At 43.5% G+C, this 23,608-nt stretch overlaps 1 protein-coding gene across 2 annotated transcripts in view; it reads right to left on the reverse strand.

The window, feature by feature from the left end:
* Positions 1-23,608, reverse strand: part of NPL (N-acetylneuraminate pyruvate lyase) — a 137,515-nt gene that overhangs the window by 51,649 nt on the left and 62,258 nt on the right. For both annotated transcript variants that reach the window (XM_085601736.1, XM_085601737.1), the window contains exons 2-3: positions 8,028-8,096; positions 3,897-3,970 (exon numbers count right to left, since the gene is read on the reverse strand). In XM_085601736.1, the coding sequence (XP_085457862.1) occupies positions 3,897-3,970; positions 8,028-8,089 (136 nt within the window). In that variant the 5' untranslated portion in view covers positions 8,090-8,096. The remainder of the gene's footprint in view (positions 1-3,896; positions 3,971-8,027; positions 8,097-23,608) is intronic.

A 23,608-nucleotide genomic window follows, 5' to 3' on the forward strand; every position in this document is an offset into this window, starting at 1 on the left:
GATAGCCATCATCCCCAAACCAGGGAAGGACAGGACCAACTGCGGGTCCTACCAGCCTATTTAATTCCTGAACATTGATCTGAAGCTGTACACTGGAATATTAGCAACCCGGCTCGCACCTTATATGCCGGGGCTTATAGACCCGGATCAGGCCGGATTTATTCCGCAGAGTGACAATACAAAGAGGGTGAAGCACCTCATGGAAAAGGCCTCCCGCATCCCAGGAGAATATATGCTCCTAACCATAGATGCGGAGAAGGCCTTCCATCAGTTCCACTGGCCTTACCTTGAACAAGCAATGGTCCACATTGGCAGAGGGGACAAGATGCCGACACATTCTTAACTGCTACCGCTTCCCCACGGCTACGGTGCGGGTTAACGGACACACGTCCACCCCATTCCCTATCAGCAGAGGCACGAGGCTGCATTGCCCCTTATCGCCTCTACTCTTTACCCTCTATATGGAACCGATGGCACAAAGAGTCACGGGCATTCGCTTTAGAGGGGATACGCACACTTTTCGCTCATATGCCGACGAGGTCTTGGTAACTCTAGCGAACCCCTAGACTGCTCTGGGGGCCTTCCTGGAGGAACTGGATTCCTTCGCGGGCGCTTACGGGTTTAAGGTCAATCTCACAAAATCCACGGCATTGAATCTCTCCCTGCCGCCGTAGGTGGGAGCAGACCTTCAGGCCCGGCATCCCCTGCAGTAGTCCGATGATGTTGTCCCCTACTTGGGCATACAGCTGGCACAGACCTTGCAGGCTATGAGGACGGCAAACTACTCCCAACTCCATACGCAAATCTGCACTGAGCTGCGAAGATGGAAACACTATCCAATCTCGTGGCTAGGGCATACTGCGACTATCAAGATGACGATCCTCCCTAAAATCCTATACCTCTTTCAGACACTCCCCTTTCAGGCCCCTATGGGCTGGCTGAACAGGGTGCAGTCGGAACTCTTTTTTATCTGGAAAGGGCGCAAACAGAGAATGAAAAGGATAGTCCGCTTTCTCCCACCTAACGAAGGGGGCCTTGGGATTCCGGATCTCACGCTCTATTACAAAGCTGCAGAGCTTCGACACTTGGTCGAATGGAGCCAGGCTGAGTCCGACAAACACTGGCTCTTTCAGGATCATGCGGTTGCCGGTACGTCTCATATGAAGATTCCCTGTCTCCGGAAATCCAAACTTCTGCCCAATATATACGCTTCACAGGTGACACGCACCACCCTTAAGGTCTGGGATCAGACCAGTAAACGGCATGATCTAACGACTTTCCCCTCCCCGCTCACATCTCTCTTCAATAACACAGACTTTGGCCCCGGGATGAGCTCGCCATCCTTCCCGTTGTGGAGAGAGGCCGGGTGCCGAGCCTTAGGCATCTTATTTGATAAAGGGGATATCATTCCCTTCCCGCAACTCAGAGCAGACTACGGCCTCCCAGAATTCGAACGGCTGCACTACCTACAGGTGCGACATTGGGCTATGCATCCTGATAACTGAGCGCAGGCGACCAGGCTCCTCACCCCCTATGGACGATGGCTCATTACATGGTCTTCAGACAAGAAGCTGATTTCTGATCTGCATAGGATGCTCCTGTCTCGCTACACCCACACTTACCACGCGGGACACACGTGCTGGGAGAGAGATCTTGGCCGTAGTCTTAGCCCCAAAGAGTGGGAAGGTGCATGTTATAGGGCACGTCACACAGCAACTTACGTAGGCCTCACTGAAACATTTACCAAGCTTGTATGCTATTGGTACCATACTCCGGAGAGACTCCACCACGTTGACACTACACAGAGTCCTGACTGTTGGAGGGGATGTGGGAGGAGGGGCACACTGGTCCACCTCTTGAGGTAATGCGAACATTTACAGATATACTGGACACAAATACTCAACGATTTTGACAAGCACCTTGACACAGAGCTTCCCCGGCTTCCTGCATATGTCCTGCTGGGTGTACCAAACCCGCTCACCTACCTTCTGAAATCTAGGAGACGGAAGCTGATTGCAATAGCACTAGGCATGGCCATCCAGAACATACTGATACACTGGAGATCTCCCCGAATTCCAGGGCATACAGGGTGGCTTCAGCGATTGTGACATGTCCTGGGCATGGAAAATATTTCCCTTTCTCTGGCTGGGAAGGGCTCCACTTTTAGCGATCTTTGGCATACATTTTTAACCCTGCTTGCTCAAGATTTCCGGGAGCTGGCCTGCCCCAGGTACCTATGCCTCCTGCTTTTAACTACATCAGATCCCTCTACATAGGCCAGCCTGGTTTCACCAATGAGACCCAGTACGGCGCAGCAACGCATAGTAGCTAATGGACCGGGGGTGGGGGCAGTGTGGTTCTATTTGCGGTTTACTTCTTTCTTTTCTTCCTTTTCCTTGGGACTGTACTGGTTATTTTTTTGTCATGTCAATGCAACTGCTAGTACATGCGGTGGGGTTCTGTGTGGCCCGTACTAATGCACACCCGTTTCTTGCATTGCTTAATAAAAAGACTTCAAGCGTAACATTTTTAAAGTTAATACATTCTTCAAGAAGTCTAAGAACTATGTTTAAAATTTCGGAAGTGAAGCACTTATGTGACAACAAAATGTAAGCTAATAATTAGGAGGGGTTTCAGATAGAATCCCAATGTTTTAGGATTTTACACTAAATACCTTGCAATAGCCTCCATTGACCCAATATATCATCCCATTACCTGCTCTTTAGCAACCAGTTAGAGTAAACATTCTGGAAAAAATGCATCAAACAATGCCCAATCAGCCAATGAATCACCACAGCCGGCAATTAAGTTTTAAAAACACTGCAATCTATAGATATTTTTTTATTTCCTGGGTCATCAAATGTTGGTTTTTGTTGGAAATAAGAACATCCAAAAGTGTCTCAACTGAAACTTTGCCTCCACAGGAGTGATCTAATGTGGAATTAAGATGTTGAAAAAAGAATGCACACATTTTTCCTTTCTCATGCTTAAATTTAGGTTTTCACACCATCATGAGAGGAATGCTCATAAGCAACAGGTTCCATTAAAAAACAAAAAAAGGTCACCAAAGCCATTATGATGCTAGGGTTCCCATTGAGCTCATCCAAGTCTCATCATGGACACTCATTCAAATGACTAACAACTATTTTGAGTTTTCAATCCACCTAATGAATGGCAGAAGCTAGCATATGAAACTAGAAAAAATAAATCAAGAAGGCAAAAGCTACACTATTAATGTGTCTTGGGCCTCAGAGAGGCTTCACTATTTTGACCTTGCGCGAATTACATTTTCCAACTACCTCAGCACATACCACTTTTATCCTAAAGGCAGGACTTTTTGCATGTGTATTCTGAGCAGAAACACTGGTCTGTAAGAGGCTGGCCCCAGACCACTGATTTTCATACCTGTTCATTAGATGAAAGCCTAGAATTGTACCATATGCTGACAACGGCATGGAGCAATCTATGTCAAAGCATTACTGCATGGACTGCGAGTACCACCTCGACTGGACCCAGAGTAAAGCCACCAACCGTCCCCAACAGCTCCCCTTTACATAATCTTATATCATAGGATGATCAAGTTTCTACTTGCTATTTCAGTGAAAGTGTCCTCTGTCCACCATAACTGAACCAAGGCCACCAGGAGTGTGGATAGGAAATGTCTGGCTTAATGCATTGACGCACAAGCCGGGCAGGACCAGGGAAAACATGCCCTGCAAGAACGAATTAACAGTGGACATGATAATCTGAGAGCACAGCCTCACTGTAATTGAGAACAGGAACGTGCATGGATAGCAGCCAGAATACACACCGTCCTGGTGTTACTGTATGGTCAGAGGTTTCTGGCTAGCATCAGAAATGTGAACAAGTTAAAATTACAATCACCTGAAACTTACCAAAAATTTTCTTTACACCTTGGGTATGAATGAGATAATCAACATATCGGCCAATCACGGAGAGGTTTATTTCACTGGAAAATTAACAAAATCAGTCAGTTATATCCTGCCCTACATCAGGTTTCTAAACATAGTTTCATTTTCAGGTCGGAACAACATGTCCTTAAATGGTCATGTGCACATATTCAGGGAACCCCTATGTTGACACAGAAGGAAGGAGCCTTTTACAATGTAAATCTCCACACTGGATGCGCTCAATTCACCATGTATGCTTTTATGGAATAAGATTTAATTTGCTTGTGAAACGGGTTTGTGTCCTGTGCGATCTTCTGGTAGATTGGCCGATTCATGCATTACGGGTAGGGAAAGACAAGCTTGCTACACTTTAGAATAGATGATAAATTCTTTCTAAACTTTATTCAATCACAACTTTAGAATAGATGATAAATTCTTTCTAAACAGTATCCAATCACCATGGTGGCAGATGCTCAAAGCACCAAAATACAGTATGATGGTCACTCTAAATATTGACAAATCCTCCCACAGAATGCCTCGACAGATCCTGGCACCTCCACAATTTTTAAGCTATTAGGTTAGCCCATCTCTGGTGGGCGGGCTCGGTTTAAAGAGCCATGCTAATCCCATTAGAGAAAACAGGGTCACTATATAACCCTGTGGTGATTGGGGCATACATTAACCTCAATCAAAAGTCGCCACAGATATTACAATCTCTGCCAAGTATATTGGTCTGGTATTTTCAGTGGAATGAGTAAAAAGCACCTTTAATTGATAACAGTGGCAATAATCTCAATTTCAGGGAGTATTTTGTGTGCGTCATCAACTGGCATATCACGAATGTGCATAATAAAATGACCTCATGATAAACAAGATAGATTGGCAACGTTTTGTAATACAGTATGTGTACATTTATCAGTGCCATTACAAAGTGCCAAACAGTAAAAATCCAATCTACAGTGGTTTCGACCCTCCAACGAAGTTCTGGCGTGTTTCTCAGGACCCCCAATGTAAACACTATCACAGTACTAAAAACACAAGGTCAACATCAATTGTATAATGTACGGGCTCAGTGTGTTTCAATAGGTACTTATGCAGACAAGAGCAAATTTCATAATCCACATAATGGGCTGTATAGTTACATCATTCAGTCAATAGTGATTAATTAACATTGTCAGGCTGCAGTTGTATTGGATCTCAAAGGTGACCAGTCCCGGTGTCTGAATTGCAAGGGGAACCACTTCTCTTGCAAAGAGGAGCGCCGAGCTGAACCTGCATCTCTAGACTGATTTTGCAGTCTCCTTACAAGCAAACTGGTGCTTTTATAATTGAGACACTTGTAACTGTTGGGTAAAAACTTAGTAGAGTCTTTATTTGCCTTTTCCCATATGCTGTTCATTGCAGACAAATATTCTATATTTGTAAGACCTCAAGCTTTAAAAGCCCTTTTCAGTTTGCATTGGGGCACATAGTTCTGCTGGCTACTTTATCAGTGTTTTGGAACTCGAACATGGTTACATCAGGCAGCACATAAAGCACAAAAAGTATTTCATAACACATCTCTCTTCAAAATGTAGTTTTTTTTTTTTTTAACTTCCGATTGTCACAATTTATATACGAAAAATGAGACGGAAGTTTGCAGGTGGACAGCATTACACATACAAGCATTCCATTATAGTTATCACTTCCATTGATGACCAAGAATAAAAACACAGTATTCTGCAGGGAATTCAACCATAGAAGACTGGGAGGAATCAAATCAGTGGACATTTCAACAAATTCGAGAAATAGCTGCCACGTGGCAGGAAACAACCCGCCAGTTCCTCAATGAGGCCCTTTGCAGGTTGGATATTTCATTTTACAGGTGCTCGTTTGGTTGGACATCACAGCCAAAAGCCAGAGGATCGGTTAGGTAATCCATGGATGGCACAGCTACAATCTTCCTTGATAAAATGCTTTGCCTGCCCTTCTTTTAAATAGCAAAATGCCTCGTAAGTACAGTTCAGTTTATATGCGTTTTTAAAGCCTGCCAGAGAATTTAGCTAAATACTTCATTACTTCCACCCAAAATACTTCTATTTTGAACGCAGGAGGAGCGCATCCATGAGAGAGCTTGTCCCGCACACAGATCGAATATACTCTGGATCCATACAATGCTACATACCACAAGCTATCGGCAGAACGACAACATTTCAAATATAGAATGTTTAAGGCGGTCTTCTGCGACACCCCTTATGTCCGTCCTTGAAGGTCTTCACTTGGACTCTTAAAAACAGGTGTCAAAATAGGTCAACCTTATGCCAGTATGTTTGGGTTGGTGTAGGATTTCTTCGAGAAGGTTGCATCAATGGCATGTTTCCTCTTCTATGGTACTACTAACCAGCAGGGCCTACAACTGGCAGGCTGAGGCAGATGACTTCGGCTTGTCAGAAGGGGGGGGGCTCTTAAGCTTTGTTGAGAAGTGACATAATCCCCACAACTGACAGGCTGAGGCAGATGACTTCGGCTTGTGAGGGGTGAGGGGGGGGGGGGGATGGTGGTCTTAAGCTTTGTTGAGAAGTGACATAATCTTGCCCAAGGCTAGTAAGTCTTTATCAGGAGCAAACCAGAAGTGAAGGAGGGGGCCTTGTTAGGCTGTGAGATATGGGCCTTAGACATGCTCTCTGTGCCGTTAGGGCTTTATAAGAAATAATGCTTTGTTTATTGGCCTCAAGGCAGTGATGATGCTTCTAAAATCTAGTACTATGGTATTACAGATGTTTTAAAAAAGGGCTGGCGAGTGAAAAACAATTTTGGGGTGGAGTTCTAAGTTCATATTAAATTCTGGAGCGATTTAATGGCTTCACACAGAACATCCAGTCGGCTGCTTCATACTGCACACTGTTATCTGCATGCACCCTGTAGTGTTGTGCGAGTTTGTAATGAAGGAACCCTTCGGGCTCCTGATCGACTCTGTAGAACTTTGACGCAAGCATTAGAGTGTAGTGAAGTGAATACAGGTTTAGAATGTTGAGTTCGCGGGTACACCAGAAGAATAAAGACGTGTTTTACTAAGCTCTGTGTGGCGTAGTCATTGGCAAGTACCCAGGTTGAGGAGGACACTACCCACCCTGAAATGCAATGAGAACAAGTAGTCATTATGGGACAAATGTTTCTTGCAACATTGTTATCTTAAATCAACTTCTTTTCAAATATAGTGAGTCCTATATAATATGGCTATAGACCTCCCCATATAACTCGGCACAACTCCACGATCAGAAAACGGTGTGTTTGCACATGTGCATTAACTTGTAAAATACTTGCCCTTCGTAACATAGTTGCTACTATTTTAATTACTAAAACTCTGAAAACCAATAGGGTTAGAGCAGGCTTCTTCCCCTTCCACCATGACTACACCCAGCCTAGAAAAACAACCATTATTAAAGTTCAGCCCAACTCAATCAGTAGTATTTTGCACATGCAGAGTACCCAAAAGCATAGTTCTCAATGAAAGAACAAGCGTTGGCAAAGTCGATATATCTGGGCATGATGGAATGTTTTTATGGCAAGCATGTGCCATAAAAGTAAGGGAAAAAAACATCCTGCCAATCAAACCAGCGCCACATAATCTTAATAAACATGCTAGACTAAAATACAGGTCAGTTGAACGGACCAATGGATGAAGACAGCTCATCCAAAGCCCATTTATGTAAATAATTATACACTTTATTTATTAAAAAAAATTATTACCCGAGGCTGGCAACCCTACTTAAGAGTTCTGTACTCCAGACCTAAAAGAAGAACCTGGTTACTCCAAAAGGATTGAACATGTTTAGGAGCCATTTAAAACATCAACCATGACTGAATCACACATCTTTCGTTTTTTTACAGCCACTCTTGCCACACGATACCATTATAGAACTGCACATGTCGAATATTGTTGTGATGCATCATGATTCTGTGTGTTTCTCTAATATTCTTTAAGCACTTATTCTGTGATTCATAAAGGTGTCGTAAGGGTGCTATGGCAGCAATCGACTGGAAGACAAAGTGAGTGAGAGTAGAGGTGATCGGTCTAAAGAACTAGCACCGAATGGTTGCAAGTGCATTTATAACCATAGCGAATGGTTACCTTACCCGTCTTTGGTCATTGGAGTGAAGGTGGCAGCCACCAGGCCCAGAAACTCTTGAGCAGCCATGTTGCAACTGGAATGAAAAACATAAGATGTGATTCATGAATAGGAAGGAATAGATAGCATGTCACTCTCCTGTTACTAAACACCGAGGTCTCCTATCACAAATTTCACAACCTAGACACGCATCTTAGGAGTGGATCCCCTACCACTCACACATCACATTCATTAATAACTTGCCTGCCTGCCATTCATTGATCTACTGGTTTTGTAAAGGCTGTTGGCACTTACATACTTACCTGCACATATTACACATATCTCTCCTTAATCACACATGCCACATGAGAATTTACTCACTTTCAAACGCCGATGAGTGGCATCAACCTTATCCACTGATCTTCTGCCACAAACACGCTACAAGCATTGTTCACCTGAGCTAAAACACCTTGTTCGTGGAACGACTGACTGACACATACCACACCTACCTCATTCCTGACACATGCACACCACAAGCATCATTCTCCTGGCCCATTTATGCCACATTTGTATATGGTTGAACACACCACACATCCTCTGACCCAGTTCCTGCAAGCATTATACAGCCTCGATAAGCGAGCACCTCCACAACTCAAAGCTATTTGTCATCCCCTCAGATTTATCCAGATGGTTAGTCTTAATGCCTGCTTTTCCAAGTCTTCACTGTCACTACCACTGATGCTCTTTACAACTCAATCGTAGTGCTACCCAGGGCTCTCCAGATATGTGAACCTATGTGGTAACCTTGATGCCCCGGGTTTCACACAACACAAATGCACCCGGCTCTCAATGCCTTGCAGCCGCTCCTCATCACTGCTTTGGTGGTCACTGATCTCAAGTTGTTTTTACTGTCCTCAAATCAGTTTGACAGCATCCCAAGTTGGTCATTCAGCAGCCTGAAGTGCTCTCTGGCACTGTGTAGAGCTTAAGCTCACCCAATACCACGAACTAGTTTAAGTTTCATTGTATTGCAACGTTTTCAGATACACCGGCCATGAGATTAATGAGATCCTGGAGTTCATTGGGACAGTGAGTCGCTATAGATATGTACAGTGGTTGTAACCATCCGAGGTTGAAGCAGAGTTTATCATTGTAAAAACACAAAAAATATGTCCTGTGGTGGAATAAAAATGTTTTACTGAATTCAGCACATCTGTGCCTTTGCAAGGAATAAATAAGGCTTTCAAAAAAGAGCCCTTAAAGAGGAAGGGACACGTATAATTTTTTAGCACCTTAAAAACTTTGAAACCAGCCGTGTTAAAGGGAAAGAGTCTAGCTAGAGGAAAGGGAAGACTTAAATCACAAAGCTGGAACAAAGCTTAATATGGTGAATTTCTTGAGGTACGGATGAAGCAGTGATTCTGTTCCAAATTTTAGTCTTCTAGTTCTCACATTCATGCATTCGACTTTTAAACATTTACAGTACATGGAAATGCAATGCAAGGAGGATTTTCTGTAATCTCTTGGGGTCCTGCGTGCCCTTAGCACACAGAAATGGAAATAGATCAGATCAGACCAGGAACACTGTGGAATGGTTGAGGTCTTTAAGAGAGTAGGGAACTGAATAATTCTGAAAGGGGTAACTATCAACCCAAAGCAAATTGGCTATTGCCTAATAATTCAGAATCCTGGATTGTAACTCAAGCCATGTGTCAAACCTCTGCTACCCTAGTAGATCATCCTATTGGTAGGCGCGGTACGCCAGAGTCCCGGAAGTTTCTCTTTATCAGCTCCTCAAGACCCAACCCCATCCATTTATCTGTCGCCGTGAGGTCTTCAAGGTCCGTCACTGTGCTAGAAATCAATTGTTCCTTAGTACAGGCTGCAAAGGGCAGCTCAAAGCTTCATTCCGAAATTTTAAAATATATATTTTTATGACGTTTCTATGCATTATACCCACATAGAAAATCCCCATACTCTTTCCCCCCACCAGCGGTTCTTCTTATTCTCTTATCAACCTAAGCTGTAAGTCACTATAGTAACTCCCACTATCCGGAATGCCCAACTGTGTGTACTTTGCAGAGTTTTTTGTGTTAAATATTCAAGCCAGCTTCCTTCGACAGACAAAATAGAGAAAGGCGTTCTGTATATTCTGTAATGTACTTGGGTCTATTGTGATGGGCCAGGCCTGAAATACAGATAACGACCCTGGAGTTACTGTCATTTCAAGTGTTAATTTTCCCTAGCCACGATATGTATTGAGTGGCCTATTTGCATAGGTCCTTTTTAGGTCTTCTATCTTGTGGGTGTTCAGCTTTAAAGAGATCCTTTATGGTCTTGGTAAGTAAGACACACCCTCAAATATTTAATGATGTGGGAATTTACCCACAATTGGACAGCTCCTATATTATTATCAGGCGAGAGAAATGAGTCCATCCAACAGGTCCCTAACATACAATAGGAAAAGCCATGGCGAAATGCGATATTTTATGGAGAACCCCGGTAAAGCCCATTCCCTTCACCCAATGGACCCACATAGCTGGTGCTAAAGGCTCAACGGCCATTGCAAAGGATAATGGCGACATCATGCACCCTTATTGAGTGCCTTGTTTAATTTTCATCTCTCCTCACAAAATCCTGCTAAGCAAAAAAATTTCTGTTGGATTCGTGTAGGGTGCCATAGACCTGCATACACAATCTAGCACCAGTCTATTTAAGCATTACTTTCCGTACAAATTAACAAACGACCCTGTTGAACGCTTTCTCTGCATCTAAACCTAAAATAAATCTTTTTAAGTGCTTTTTCAATGATGTAGCCTGTCCTCCTTCCATTGTAAAGCGTCGACTTTTCCCTATAAAACCAGATTGGTTATTATGGATTATTTGCAGAAGGATGCTGGCAATCTATTAACAAATATTGTCATGTACAGCTTATGGTCAATAGTCAATGAGGCTAAAGGCCTCTATGAAGTGCTAAGTGTGCTATCTTTTCCAAGTTTCAGTATGAATATCACTTCTGCATGGTTCATAGTTGTGGATACATGTCCTTTGGCTGGTATTTTTGATACAGCTTTCTCAGTGTTGAGATTAGGTGGGTTTGAAATCGTTCATAACATTCCCCTGTGAAGCCATCAGGGACTAGGGTCTTTTCTATTTTTTTTTTTTAATGGCTTCCTTAACTTTTGTCCTCCATCAGAGCTATCAGAAACTCCCTATGTTCCTCATTAATTTATGGAGATCTATATGTGCTAAGAACTAATCCTGAAGAGTGTGATCTCCGGATTCTGTGTATACAACGAAGTATAGAAAGCCTTTACTGTTACCCTGTTTCCCCTGACACTGAATTTTAAGTGACCACTTCTGGCTCTCAATCAAAGAATCCGGGATCTGTGTGGTTTTACATTCAATGGTCGCACCGGGAGGTTGAGTGCTTTATTTCCAGATGTGTATGTCCTCCGATGAAAGGGCCAGTTAAGCTTTCTCTGATCTGTTCACCAGCAACGTGTTCAGTTGTCCTCTTAGTTACCTTGAACAGGTGTGCTCTCATTCCGGATTGCTTATGTCTTTCTTAAAATGGTTTTCAAGACAGTCTCTAGCTTGTTTTGGAAGTGTTCTGTTCCTTGCATCCACTAGATCAAAAGCTATAATTCCCTTTTTAGGTCTCGCCTAGACAGTACATGCGCGGTTGCAAGACCTATAGTAAACACAAATATGGAGGGTAATTTTTCCTGTCGCTTGCCATTGGTTGGTTCTGGCACTGCCCGTTTTATCTGGCTTAACCCCTTCGCTGCCAGGCCTTTTCCCCCTCCTGTGCCACGCCCTTTTTTGGTTATTTGGGATAGTGCGCGCTGAGGCCCCTGTAACTTTTTGACCACATAAGGTATCCACGCCAAATTTGCGTCCTTTTCTTCCAACATCATGGGGATTCTGAGGGTACTCAGGGTTTGTGGATTCCCCTGGAGGGGTCACAGAAATGAGCCAAAATACAGCAAACTTTAGTTTTTTGGGGGGAAAATGGGAAAAACTGGCTGCAAATGAAAGCATCTGGGTTTTTCCCTGCAAGTGTTATCAAGAAAGGGTTTGTGGGGCTGTAATCACCATTTTCTCAGCTTTTAGGGGATACCAGACTTTTGTCAGAAACCCAACATTTTTTACACAATTTTGGCATTTTTCTGGGACATAGCCTATTTTTGCTATTTTATGTGCTTTTGACCTCCTTCCAGTTAATGGTAGAAATGGGTACAAAAGCAATAATGGATCCTGGAAAGCTATACATTTTAGAGAAGTAGACAAAATTCTGAATTCAGCAAGGGGTCATTTGTGTAGATCCATCAAGGTTTCTTTATAGAAACTAACAGTTAAATATAGGATAAATTGAAATTTGTTGAAAAAAAGCGCCTTTTGTGTCAACGTTTTCACCTGTAACTTCTTCTAATTTTGACAGCTCTTTGAAAGCAATATACCGTTACATCCGCTGGACATTTCTGGTTGTGGGGATATATAGGACTTGTATGTTCACCAAGAACCCGACTAACCCAGAGCCAAAAACTGAGCAGCAACTTGCAATGGTTTTTTATTATGTACCGGGTATATAGTAATTATTCTGTAAAAATGTGTACATGGAAAAATCGGTATGAAAGACATCTATGTATTTCTGAAATGGGAACAAGATATAGAGTTTAGAAACAGTAGATATTTGCACATTTCGGAAATTGGGAATCAGTCATTTTTTAGAATGACTTGTTTTTTACACAATGTCTTTCATTTGGAAGGCAGAAATGCATCGAAAGTCAATAGGTAATAACAGTTCCTTTACAAATCTGAATTACCCTAAGTCTCCCGATAAAAATGGTACCTCACTTGTAGGGGTAGGCATAGTGCCAACGACAGAAAATGGCTCAAAACCCAACGTGAACACACCACATTTTCACAATGCAAAATTACCCTTTTTTAGCAAAGTGCCTAGCTGTAGTTTTTGAACCATAGCTCTGCCGGCACCTAGGGAAACCTAGCAAACCTATACATTTTTGAAAACTAGACACCCAGGGGAATCCAGGATGGGATGACTTGACTGCCTCCCACCAGGTTCTGCTACGCAGAATCCCTTGCAAACCTAAACAAATTGCCAAAAAAAAAACGCATTTTCCCCACATTTCTCTGGTGGAAAGTTCTGGAATCTGCGTGGATCCACAAATTTCCACCAACCCCGCGTTCCCCAAAGTCTTCCGAGAAAAACGGTACCTCACTTGTGTGGGTCAGCCTAGTGCCCGCGACAGGAAACGGCGCAAAACGTAACGGACACACCTCAATTTTGTAGCGAAAAATGACCCTTTTTAGGCAAAGTGCCTAGCTGTAGTTTTTGAACCATAGCTCTGCCGGCACCTAGGGAAACCTAGCAAACCTATACATTTTTGAAAACCAGACACCCAGGGGAATCCAGGATGGGTTGACTTGACTGCCTCCCACCAGGTTCTGTTACCCAGAATCCCTTGTAAAGCTAAAAAATTGCCAAAAAAAACACATTTTCCCCACATTTCTGTGGTGGAAAGTTCTGGAATCTGCGTGGATCCACAAATTTCCACCCACCCCGTGTTCCCCAAAGTCTTCCGATAAAAATGGTACCTCTTGGCTCATTTCAGTTTCACTTTCACTGTAATGACGTCAGCGCGACGTGCGCGCCGATCGTCATTACAGTGAAAGGGGGGAGGGGGGCCTCGGGAGCTGGGGGGAAGCTCTTCCCCAGCTCCCGAGGCTATTTTGGCAGAAAGGGAATCCCAGAGGGATTCCCCAGTGAATGCCTCATGACGTGCTGGACACGTCCTGGGCACTGCGCGACTGTGCTCCATGACGTGTCCAGCACGTCATGGGCACACAAGGGGTTAAGGCTGGCTTTTGTTCCGATACGTCCCTTCCGTTTTGCAGGGAGCAGCACCGACCAACTACTGTTTAGTTGCACTGCTGGCTGTTCTCTATTCATTTAGGGAATACTTGTTTTCTTTGCTGCTCCCGAAGTTTGCATACTGTCGCCGAAACCAGGTATTAGAGGCTCAACATGAGCACAAGTTTTGTTATAGATGGATACATTCAATTTTGTTAGGCACTGGGAGATTACGTTATTTTTCCAGAATCACCGGAAGTTAAACGTCCCTGCCGAGTCGAACCCGGTTCCCCAGCTATTCCCCAGCTTCGAGGTCGCTCAATCCTCTCCCCCTCTTGTCCTATAACAAGCACATATGGGCAACCAAACAAAACCCATGTGCATTTAAAAAGCACACAGCCATTGTCATGCACACAGAAGTGTATAAAAAGTCACAGCCACAGCAGCCCCCTTCTGTTTTCACAGTGGGAGATGATACCGAGTGGGAACTACGGGTACCCTGCTTTCCAATTGGAGCAGTGAGTGATTCACTGATTCCCATTTCCGCAATAACCACTTTTGGCTTTTTGTTGGTAGCAATGGTAGCACACGATACCACAGCGCTGCCTTCCTCCACTGTGCTCCTGGGGGAAGTGGTGGCTGTCTCCACCACATTGTCACCATAGCATATTAATTTATTATAATATTGCGTGTAATAGCTATTGGCATTGTAAGTGACAATGCCTTTTGTTTATGTTTATGTTTTTGTTTTTAAAACATAAATAAAAGGCATAATCATTTACAATGCCAATTGCTTAAACTCTTGCAAATGCGAGACCGATTGCATTGCAAATGCTTGTTAACCATGTAAATTAATCAAGTCATGTGAAGGGATACTTTTCTTAGTTTTCACTTGGTTACCCAAGCTATAATGCTACGCAGTTGTAGGACCTCGCCTTGATTGTCGGTAAACTCTCCGAAAATCCAGAGTAAGTTCTTTGTTCATGGTGTCTAGGGCATCAGTTTGTAGCCTCTCCTATGTCATGTGTCATCAACTTAAGTGAGCCTTGGTCTTAGGTCTTGTTTTTCTCTGTATTTCTTGCTTTGGATTGGTCTCTTAAAGAGCTTCCTCTTGCAATCCTGTTTCTTTGTGCCTGTCATTTCGCTCTTTATCATTTACTTGCTGGTGCAGATCTTTGCCATTTCTATATTTCCATACAGTCCTACCTTCAGCCCTCCTGAATATTAATTATATAGTTATACATGCATTAAAACACTGAAAAAGTATGCTAAATGAGCAAGTCTATAGAAAACTGCGATCTCGTTTAGCCAGCTTGTCGGCTACAAATCAGAGCCATTCTGTTTTTATTAGCATTGTTGGTGCTAAGCCCTGCAGATTACGTAGGGAGTTTCATCTTCCTTTGCAAATCAAGGTATCCCGTTTTTGGAAAGATGTCAATTTGGTCACAATGTCTCATGGTCAAGCAGAAACGCTTCTGAGGCTTTGGGCCCACTCTGTGGCCTCTTTCTGTGCTTATTGATTGCCCTTACAGATTATACTTTGTGCGAACATTGGGTGTACATTGCCCGTGAAACTTGTTCCTTCTGCAACGGTTCTAATCCTTAAATTGTCTCTCCTGGCACTGTTTACAAAATGCTCACATTTCTCTAAAAAATACATTGTTGGTTTCCATCGCTACCATTTTGTCGCTGCTGGCTTGCCCTGCTGCCTCTATGTTTCCTACTCTTTCATCTATCTTGTGCACTCTTTAAGTCATGTGCTCCATGCCCAGTTTGATGGCATTTGTAGTCTCAGTAACTGTTTTGCTGACGGTTTGTAATTTTTGCTTACAGTCTTCTGCCAGTATGCTCAAACTCTGTAGCATGGCTCTAAAGCAATCTTTTGTCATCATGGCTTCCTCTCTTGCTAGCTATATCCCCGATTGAGTGACTGCCATCAGAAAGAATGCGGTCTTCAGTAAACCTGGATTCTAGTATGTCATCTAATACGGCCTCTAGTGATTAACATGGCACCATGGCCTTGCATTTTGGGACCAGATTTCAGACTTCACGTGGAGCAGGCCACAGACTGCACCACTCTTCCCAACAGCTAATCTGTATCCATCTCCTCACAATCCAAGCTATAAGTCAACTCACTTCCCCAGCCTGCTGGATGCGGTTGGGCCAGAGGAAAGTGCTACCAGGCAGCAAACCCTGGAAATCAGATAGTGTTAGGATACACAACCACTTCTCTGGGATCCTAAATCCTGCCAGTCCCCCAGGTGCCCTTCTGTCTGTTTGGGCTACATAAAACTCAATGGGGCAGCAGCTGGAGCTTCCCTACCTCACACGATCGGCGGTGCTCTCCCAGAGGATCCCTATGGTCATTGTGAGTCATCTGCTCCTTTTCACTTTTTACTCTCCTTAACCCATCTCTTCTGGGCGCTCTGGTTACCAACCTTGGTGCGTGCAGTGGGCCAACTCAGGCTCCAAGGCCTTTGTTCTCTTCCCAGCGTCTTAAGCTAGGTGAGCCTCTCCTTGATCTCGGCTACCTGCCTGCCAGATTTAGATATGCACGAATTCGCCAGTTTATATCAGACTGCTTAAAAAGCGCAAACTGACGAGACGAGCATTGGCATAGCCAAAAGGTCTCACCTTTGTGACCTTATAAGTATTTAGCCATGCAGCGCATTATCCTGGTTGTTACAACATATACGGTTACTTCACGTGCCACTGGTGAACAGCCACACACACCCAAGAATGGGCTTCTATGTTATTTAATGAAAATATGATAGTCTTTTCAAAATAAGTCATTTCTCTGACAAAGATGCTTTGCCACTAATAGGCACAGTATAGTACTGCATTGAGAAGTACTTATATAAAGTGTTTTTTTGGTACAACTAATAGCCTGAACTTCTAGATCTGGAAGTGCTTTTATATGCGATAAGGACAAAAAAGGAGTTTTAGTGAAATAAGATATAACCAAGTGTTGGAGATGGCCCTTTTTGCAGGGTTATCCCCAAACCTTTTGCTTCATCCTTCCGTTTTTCTTGACCTGCTGTTGTTGGTGGTTTTAGAAGTCTGGGCACTTTACCACTGCTATTCAGTGCTAGAGTGCATATGCTCTCTGTGAAATTTGTATTTTGGATTGGTGTTTCCATGATTGGCATATTTGATTTACTAGTCAGTCCCTTGTACAGTGCACTGTGTGTGCCTAGGGCCTGTAATTCAAATGCTACTAGTGGGCCTGCAGCACTGATTGTGCCACCCACATGAGTAGCCCTGAAAAGGTAACTCAGACCTGCCACTGCCACTTTTAGAAAGTAGGTATTTTCTTGCTTAGACATCCTGTGTGCCTCTGCAAGGATGTGTACTGACTGTCTGGCTATGGAGTGACAGGGGTTGGGGAGGTGCATTCTCTCAGAGGGACACCATGGGCATGATGTGTGTCCTGCCTTTCCTGAATGAGTCAAGGCTTGGCTGAATAGACCTGGGCTGCATTCAGAGTAGTGGGAGGAGTTGTCACTAGCACCTGAATAGGCCCAGTCAGCCTTGAACAATGCTGCCTCACTCCCTGCCAGGAAGCTGGGCCAGAGAGGACAGAACTGGTTTGGACTAAGCACAGACACTCTCTGTCTGAGAGGACAAAGGATTTTGGGGTATAAATATCGGGGCCAAGACCCCAGAACTTTAGAACTCTTTTGGACCAAGAAGACTGCCAAGAATAAGAGCTGGAGAAGCTGAGGAGGAACCACCACTTTGCTGTGTTGGACTGCAGTGGCTGCTTCTGTCTTGGGCAGTGAAAGGACTGGACTTGAACTTTCTGCAATCTATTTTTGTGAGTTTCTACAAGGGCTTGATTGAGGTAAAGATTGCCCCCTAATCAAGAAATCTCAGGAACAGCAAAGACTTCACGTCCTTCTGCCCTCAGCATTGGGGACTGTGTGTTTTGTGATGAAACAGAAGAAAAAGCAACCCAACACTGTCTACGACGCCTCTGCAGACTCCTTGTCCTGAAGGCACCGCCACAATGCCGCACCACAACCCTGGTCTCGCCAACTACACCACCTGACACTGCCATCGAGCCGCTACTTGCAACACTACCTGTGGGCCCCATACTCCGCACTGCCTCGCTTCATGCCGTCGCCCCGGTAATTCCGACAACACTCCACGCAGACATCAATGCAGCTGCTTGCACCCTGGTTCGAGGGCACCACTCGTAAGTTACACAACGCACTCTCCTCATCCCAGACCGCAGCTTTGGCCTACTGACTCCGGCGCCATCGACTCCAGTTTGTCAGCCGACGACAGCGCTTCAGCAAGGAAGACGTTGCGGTTTGCACCGTAACCTGCCAGCACGGTGACGAGCACCGCATCACTTCACACTGCAGCCTTGGTCTCACCGACATCGCTGGACGACTGTCACCAAGCCGCTTTCTGCACCGCGACCTGAGGGCACTTCACACCGCAGCACCCACTGACGCTCCTAACTTCAATCGCCGTGAGTTCGATCCGAAACGCGCGTGACTTCAAGGGCCCGACAACTCCTGCACCGAACTCCAGAACCAACACCTGCGACGCAGTGCTTCCAGAGCGCATAGAAAGGTTGCAGGCGCCCTGCATTTCTAAAGGTATTGTTTTGCGGGTCTTCCAGACACTGTAGCAAGCCCGCGACACCGCGGTCAGCCAGAACTATTTTAAATTTGTTGTTCAAGACGTAGTGATCGCCCCGGACAGAGATATCGACTTCAAGGAACTTTATTTTTATAACTGACGATTTCTAAAGTACTGTATTGTGGATTTTTTATCGTTCTGGGTCTTGTCTTAAGTATATAAAAATATTGGATATTTTTATAAACTGGTGTGGGGTCCTTTCGTAGTGCTTTCACTGCGTTACTGTTGGTTATGTACAAATGCTTAACACACTGCCTCTAAGATAAGCCTGACTGCTCGTGCCAAGCTCCCAATGGGGTGAGAAGGGGTTATTTTAGGAGTGTAACTCCTAAATCCTGAGTAGAAGGAAGGGTCCCTACTCGGACAAGGTGCAAACCATTGCCAACTAAAGACCCCCATTTCTAACACTGAGGCACGTTAAAGCAGGACATATTAAATACACAAAACCCTAAAGTATTAAAGACTAATCATATTGATTAAGCTCTTTAAAGAAATTCAGCAAATAAAACACCTCGAAAACATATTTAAAATGCACAAAATGGAGAAAAACTGTTGATACTGTATTTTAAACCGTAAAGTTACATAGAAGATGTGCACATGCAAATTAAGAGGAGTTGGTCCTTTCACTGCAAAACAAACACTGCTGAAAAACTAGAGCTAAAACTGCTATTCACAAAAGAAAAAAGCACTTACAAGCCAGCACACACAACTGGAGTACAAAAGGAAGCATTGGTTTTCTTGTAGCTCTACTCACAAACGTCCTTCCACCTGTGGACTACTATTACACAATGGAATCCATCTTCCACCACCATGGAGCTCCACAACTTACACAAGAAAACTAATTAAATCAAACGACATTACAGTAGCAAACACCACTGATAAAGCATATGACACTTCATGTCTGGCAAAGCGAGACCTGCAGACACCATCTGCTGTAGAAAAGCCAAAGAGAAAAGGAACAAGAATCCCTGGTGGCGGCCTTACGTTCTGACTGCATGCTGACTCGTTGAGGCTCTGAACTCATAGGATCTTTAAAGGTGACCGAGCTAACATGCATATATTTGCGTATACATGCATATATTAGCATCTACATGAACCTCACATGAAGGTATTGAAATACAGTATTATTAAGGGACATAGGCTCCCCAGAAAAGCGGTTGGTTACACTCTCAGACAGGCAACCAATGAACTATGCTCCTCAACATGTAAAGTTGATGGATGTAGTCATTGCACAACCTTTGCAGAAGGAAATGTGAAACCTTAATCTATGTAGCGCCCACAGGCCACAGAGAAATGTGGATCCTAGACACGCGGCGAGCCATGATGAACTGGTTTTCAGTTTTTATTGGAAGGTCTGACAATTACTCTTTGGAGTTGTGTTAGACAAGATTTACTTGTTTTATGTAAAGAGGTGCAAGAAAGGAGCCTTAAGTCAATATTTGCTTCCCCGCCTTCTATGTCTGAAGAAAAAAATACTAAATCAAGTGAGCAGTGATTGGTAGAGTTAGGGCTCCGAGCAGTGGAACAGACTGCGGCCCAACACTACTCACAGAAGAGCACCCTCGTCACTCCTGCCCTCTGTGAAAGCTTTAGGCGCTATTCCCGATGCGAGAGAATCATGGGAGCTCCCTTTGCTGATGCATGTATAGAGGTGATTTACTCTGCATTGTTGCACAACACACAACCGAATAGACAGATAGTTAGGCTGAACTAAATTAAAATCATAACTAATACATTTTGTCCAGAATAAATAATTGATACCTTATAAAACTTTGGTCAATAAATGTGAATTTCGGTGAAAGATTTTATCAACAATCAAAGCTGGGAAGGTGGATTAGGGAACACATGGTGTCACGCTTACTTCAGAAACTCATGTGAAATTACTGGCCAAAGCAACACTCTAGCAATCCAGGTCTTCTTGGCTGTAATTTTTATTATCCACCGTAACACAAATTCACTTCATAATCCACACTCCAAGCTAGCTGTGGCCTGTAACTATAAGGCACCTGCGCTGAACCGACCACATCCTCTGGCCAGCTTTAGGCTGTATAAAAGCCAATGGCAGCTGGTCAAAAAAAAACCATCTCTGGCAGTCCACCATCGGCAATCAATGACAAGTGGGTCCCCAGCAGACTCGCTTCAATAAATCCCAGCCGATTTCCCTAGGGAAAATAGTGCAATGGCCGTGCCTGGGATGCACGGCGCCCGCAGCCCACCAGCCCTTCCCAGAGCTTGCTGCATTGCTTCAGCTTCCGAGCTAGGCGGTTGTTGTGTTATGTCAACTGTTGGGCAGTGCTTAAAACAAAAGTCTTCAGCTGCCCGGGGTCAGAGGCACAAACAAAGGCCCAACAACGCAAATAGACTCGCTATAGTAATGAAATGGATATACGCGCAGTGTTTCTAAAATACAAAATTAACTAAAAATGCAGTGCATTTTACATACCAGTGAAAAAAGTTTAGCTATGTGGATTTATTCAGAGTACGGGTTGGCTTACATCTCATACAAATACACAGAAAACATGCTCTCATAATTAACTAAAAAATAATGTAAGCCTGTGTGGTTTATAGCCCCCTCGTCTTAGGAATTCATGTGCTTTGCAATGGCCAACCAAAATGATCCCTGTGCCAGCCAGAATTCCGCGACGAGACTGCGATGCCCAGACGGGAGGAGGGGCCATTGCACTCTGTGTGAGGAGGAAACGTATGATGATCAACCAAAACCATCACTTAGAGAAATCACCTGGCCTGAATAAAAGCACCCAAAGGAGGGACAATTCAAAGCAATGAACCAAAAGAAAACCAGCATTTCTAAATGGCACAACAAAAACCAATGGTATTACATGGGCGTGCTTACAGCCCACAGACTGACTACAACATTTCTCACATACAGTGCAAGAGCTGCCTAGGCTGGACCTAAAAATTAAACAGATGTGTGTGTTTGGTTTGCTCGGAGCTAAAAAAACGAAAAGGCATATCTTGGGAAGCTCCATTTTCTTTTGCGTGTTCGCCGTCATTGGCGGCAAAGCCACGTTACCCTGCTGTGATAAGAGGCAGGGGCTGTAGATAAATTATTGGGACTAGGAGAAATGCTGGGGCTTTGGATAGAAATGACAGTAAAGGGATGCAGGATATTTGGAGAGATGTGGCAGTGAAGTGTTGCAAAGGATGTGAAAGTTAAGAGATATAAAAACTGTGAAGAGATGAGGCAATGAATAAAAACGGTAAGTGTAGGGAGGGTAAGAACAGAAGTGATAAGTCAGAATGATGGCGAAGTGAAAAGAGGCAGGAACAGAGGTGGCCATATAAAAAAAATAAACAGCAGCACAATACTTGTTGTGAGGTTTTGTATAATGAGGCCCACAACTGACCAAAGCAAATCTAAGGCTAACACAATCGGCTGGAGGAATTCTGAAAGTGCAAAAGAACTGCACACATAAAATAATCAGTGCCCCCCTTGAAATTTTTAAAGTCCAAGCCAGGGCATCTTCCCTGTATGGGGCAGAACTTTGGGGACACATATCAGTTAGTAATCTATCACTAACTGAAAACAACTTTATAAGACAGCTGTTGGACTTGTCTCAAAGCACACCTTTGGTCCCCCTAAGGCTAGATCTAAATATTTATCCAATCGCAGAAATCATTGCTCTTCGGCCCTTACTTTACTGGAAGCGCTTGTGGAGCACCCCAGAATTGGTGCACTACAAGGAGGAGCTTAAATTTGTGCTAGCCACAATAGGATCCGGTAAGATTCCGTGGTTGGCCTTTGTAAAAAAATCACTTATCTTGACTGGGCTCGAGGAACTCTGGCTTAATCCTGAAATCTCCTGCCCAGCCATTTCTAAACAAACTATGATAAGTAAGATTAAAGAAAAAAATTTAATGAATCTCTTTAGCTCCACAAAAAGCTCAAGTCTGACCGATAATTTCTTGGATATCAAGCTTTCTTATAGCTTTGAGCCTGTGATTGACCAAATTCAACCCACACTGGCGAAGAAATTGTATTTACAATTTAGATATGGTACTCTACCTCTCTTTCAGAAAATTGACAGGTGGAAAGGGGGCCCCGCACGACCTTGCCCAGGCTGTCTACAAGAGAATGAATCTCCGGTACATGTTATGCTCTTTTGTCCAGCTTATTCCTATATTAGGAAAAAATGGATAATTCAGCTATGTAAGAACTTGGGCATGAGGCAATACTTGGCTTTTTTCAGGGTTCTGAAAACAGATACTGACGCACTGATCGCTTTTACAGTAGCTAAATATTTACACTATGTGGATAACACGAAGGAAGTTGATAAATGACACTGTAGCACTTTAATAACAAGTATATGACCATCAAGTCCTTAGACCTTCCTTTTTATATTTTTAATGATCTGTTTCTTATTAATTTTACTATCTTCTAACTTATTTAAATTATTTTAAACAAAATGTCTAATAATCATCCAGGAATATGAGATTCATGTATCGAAATGTATTAATTGACTTGTGATATGTTTGTTTTCTTTTTTCTGTATATGCTTTTATGGTAAATCTAACCGCAATAAAGCTGATTTGACTTGACTTGATAATGAGGATTTTACATTTTGTATAATGGAGGATTTTACATTTTGTAATCTACTCATGTTTGACTTCAAACATTTAAGTTCTTACTACAATGTGACTTCCACCCCAGCCCAAAAATGTTATCACTTCCATTACAAGATCACCAGCGGACCTTATGTCAAAAAAGTCACAATGGTCCAATCCGCAGTCTTCTTTTTACACACCCATGTAATTTAGTGCCTATTCACAGCGATCAAGACTAAAACCATCACAAGGCATTATGTTGTGAAATAAAAGACCAGTACTGGAGCAAAGCACTGCATTCTTAGCGGCATGGAGCCATCTTTTCACCTTAATAATGAATGGGGTGCTTGTGTCATTAAAATGCATTTAAATGTTAGTACAGTACACATCTACATTTTCCGATTTGTGACACCTTGGTATTCAGAAGCATATTTTTTGCTCAGATCTAGAAAATGAAAAAAAGCAGCATTGGCAAAGCCAATAGGTCTCGCCTATGCGAAACCTCTTGGCTT

Source organism: Triturus cristatus, chromosome 4_2 (assembly GCF_964204655.1).
Source record: "Triturus cristatus chromosome 4_2, aTriCri1.1, whole genome shotgun sequence".
Classification (NCBI taxonomy): domain Eukaryota; kingdom Metazoa; phylum Chordata; class Amphibia; order Caudata; family Salamandridae; genus Triturus; species Triturus cristatus.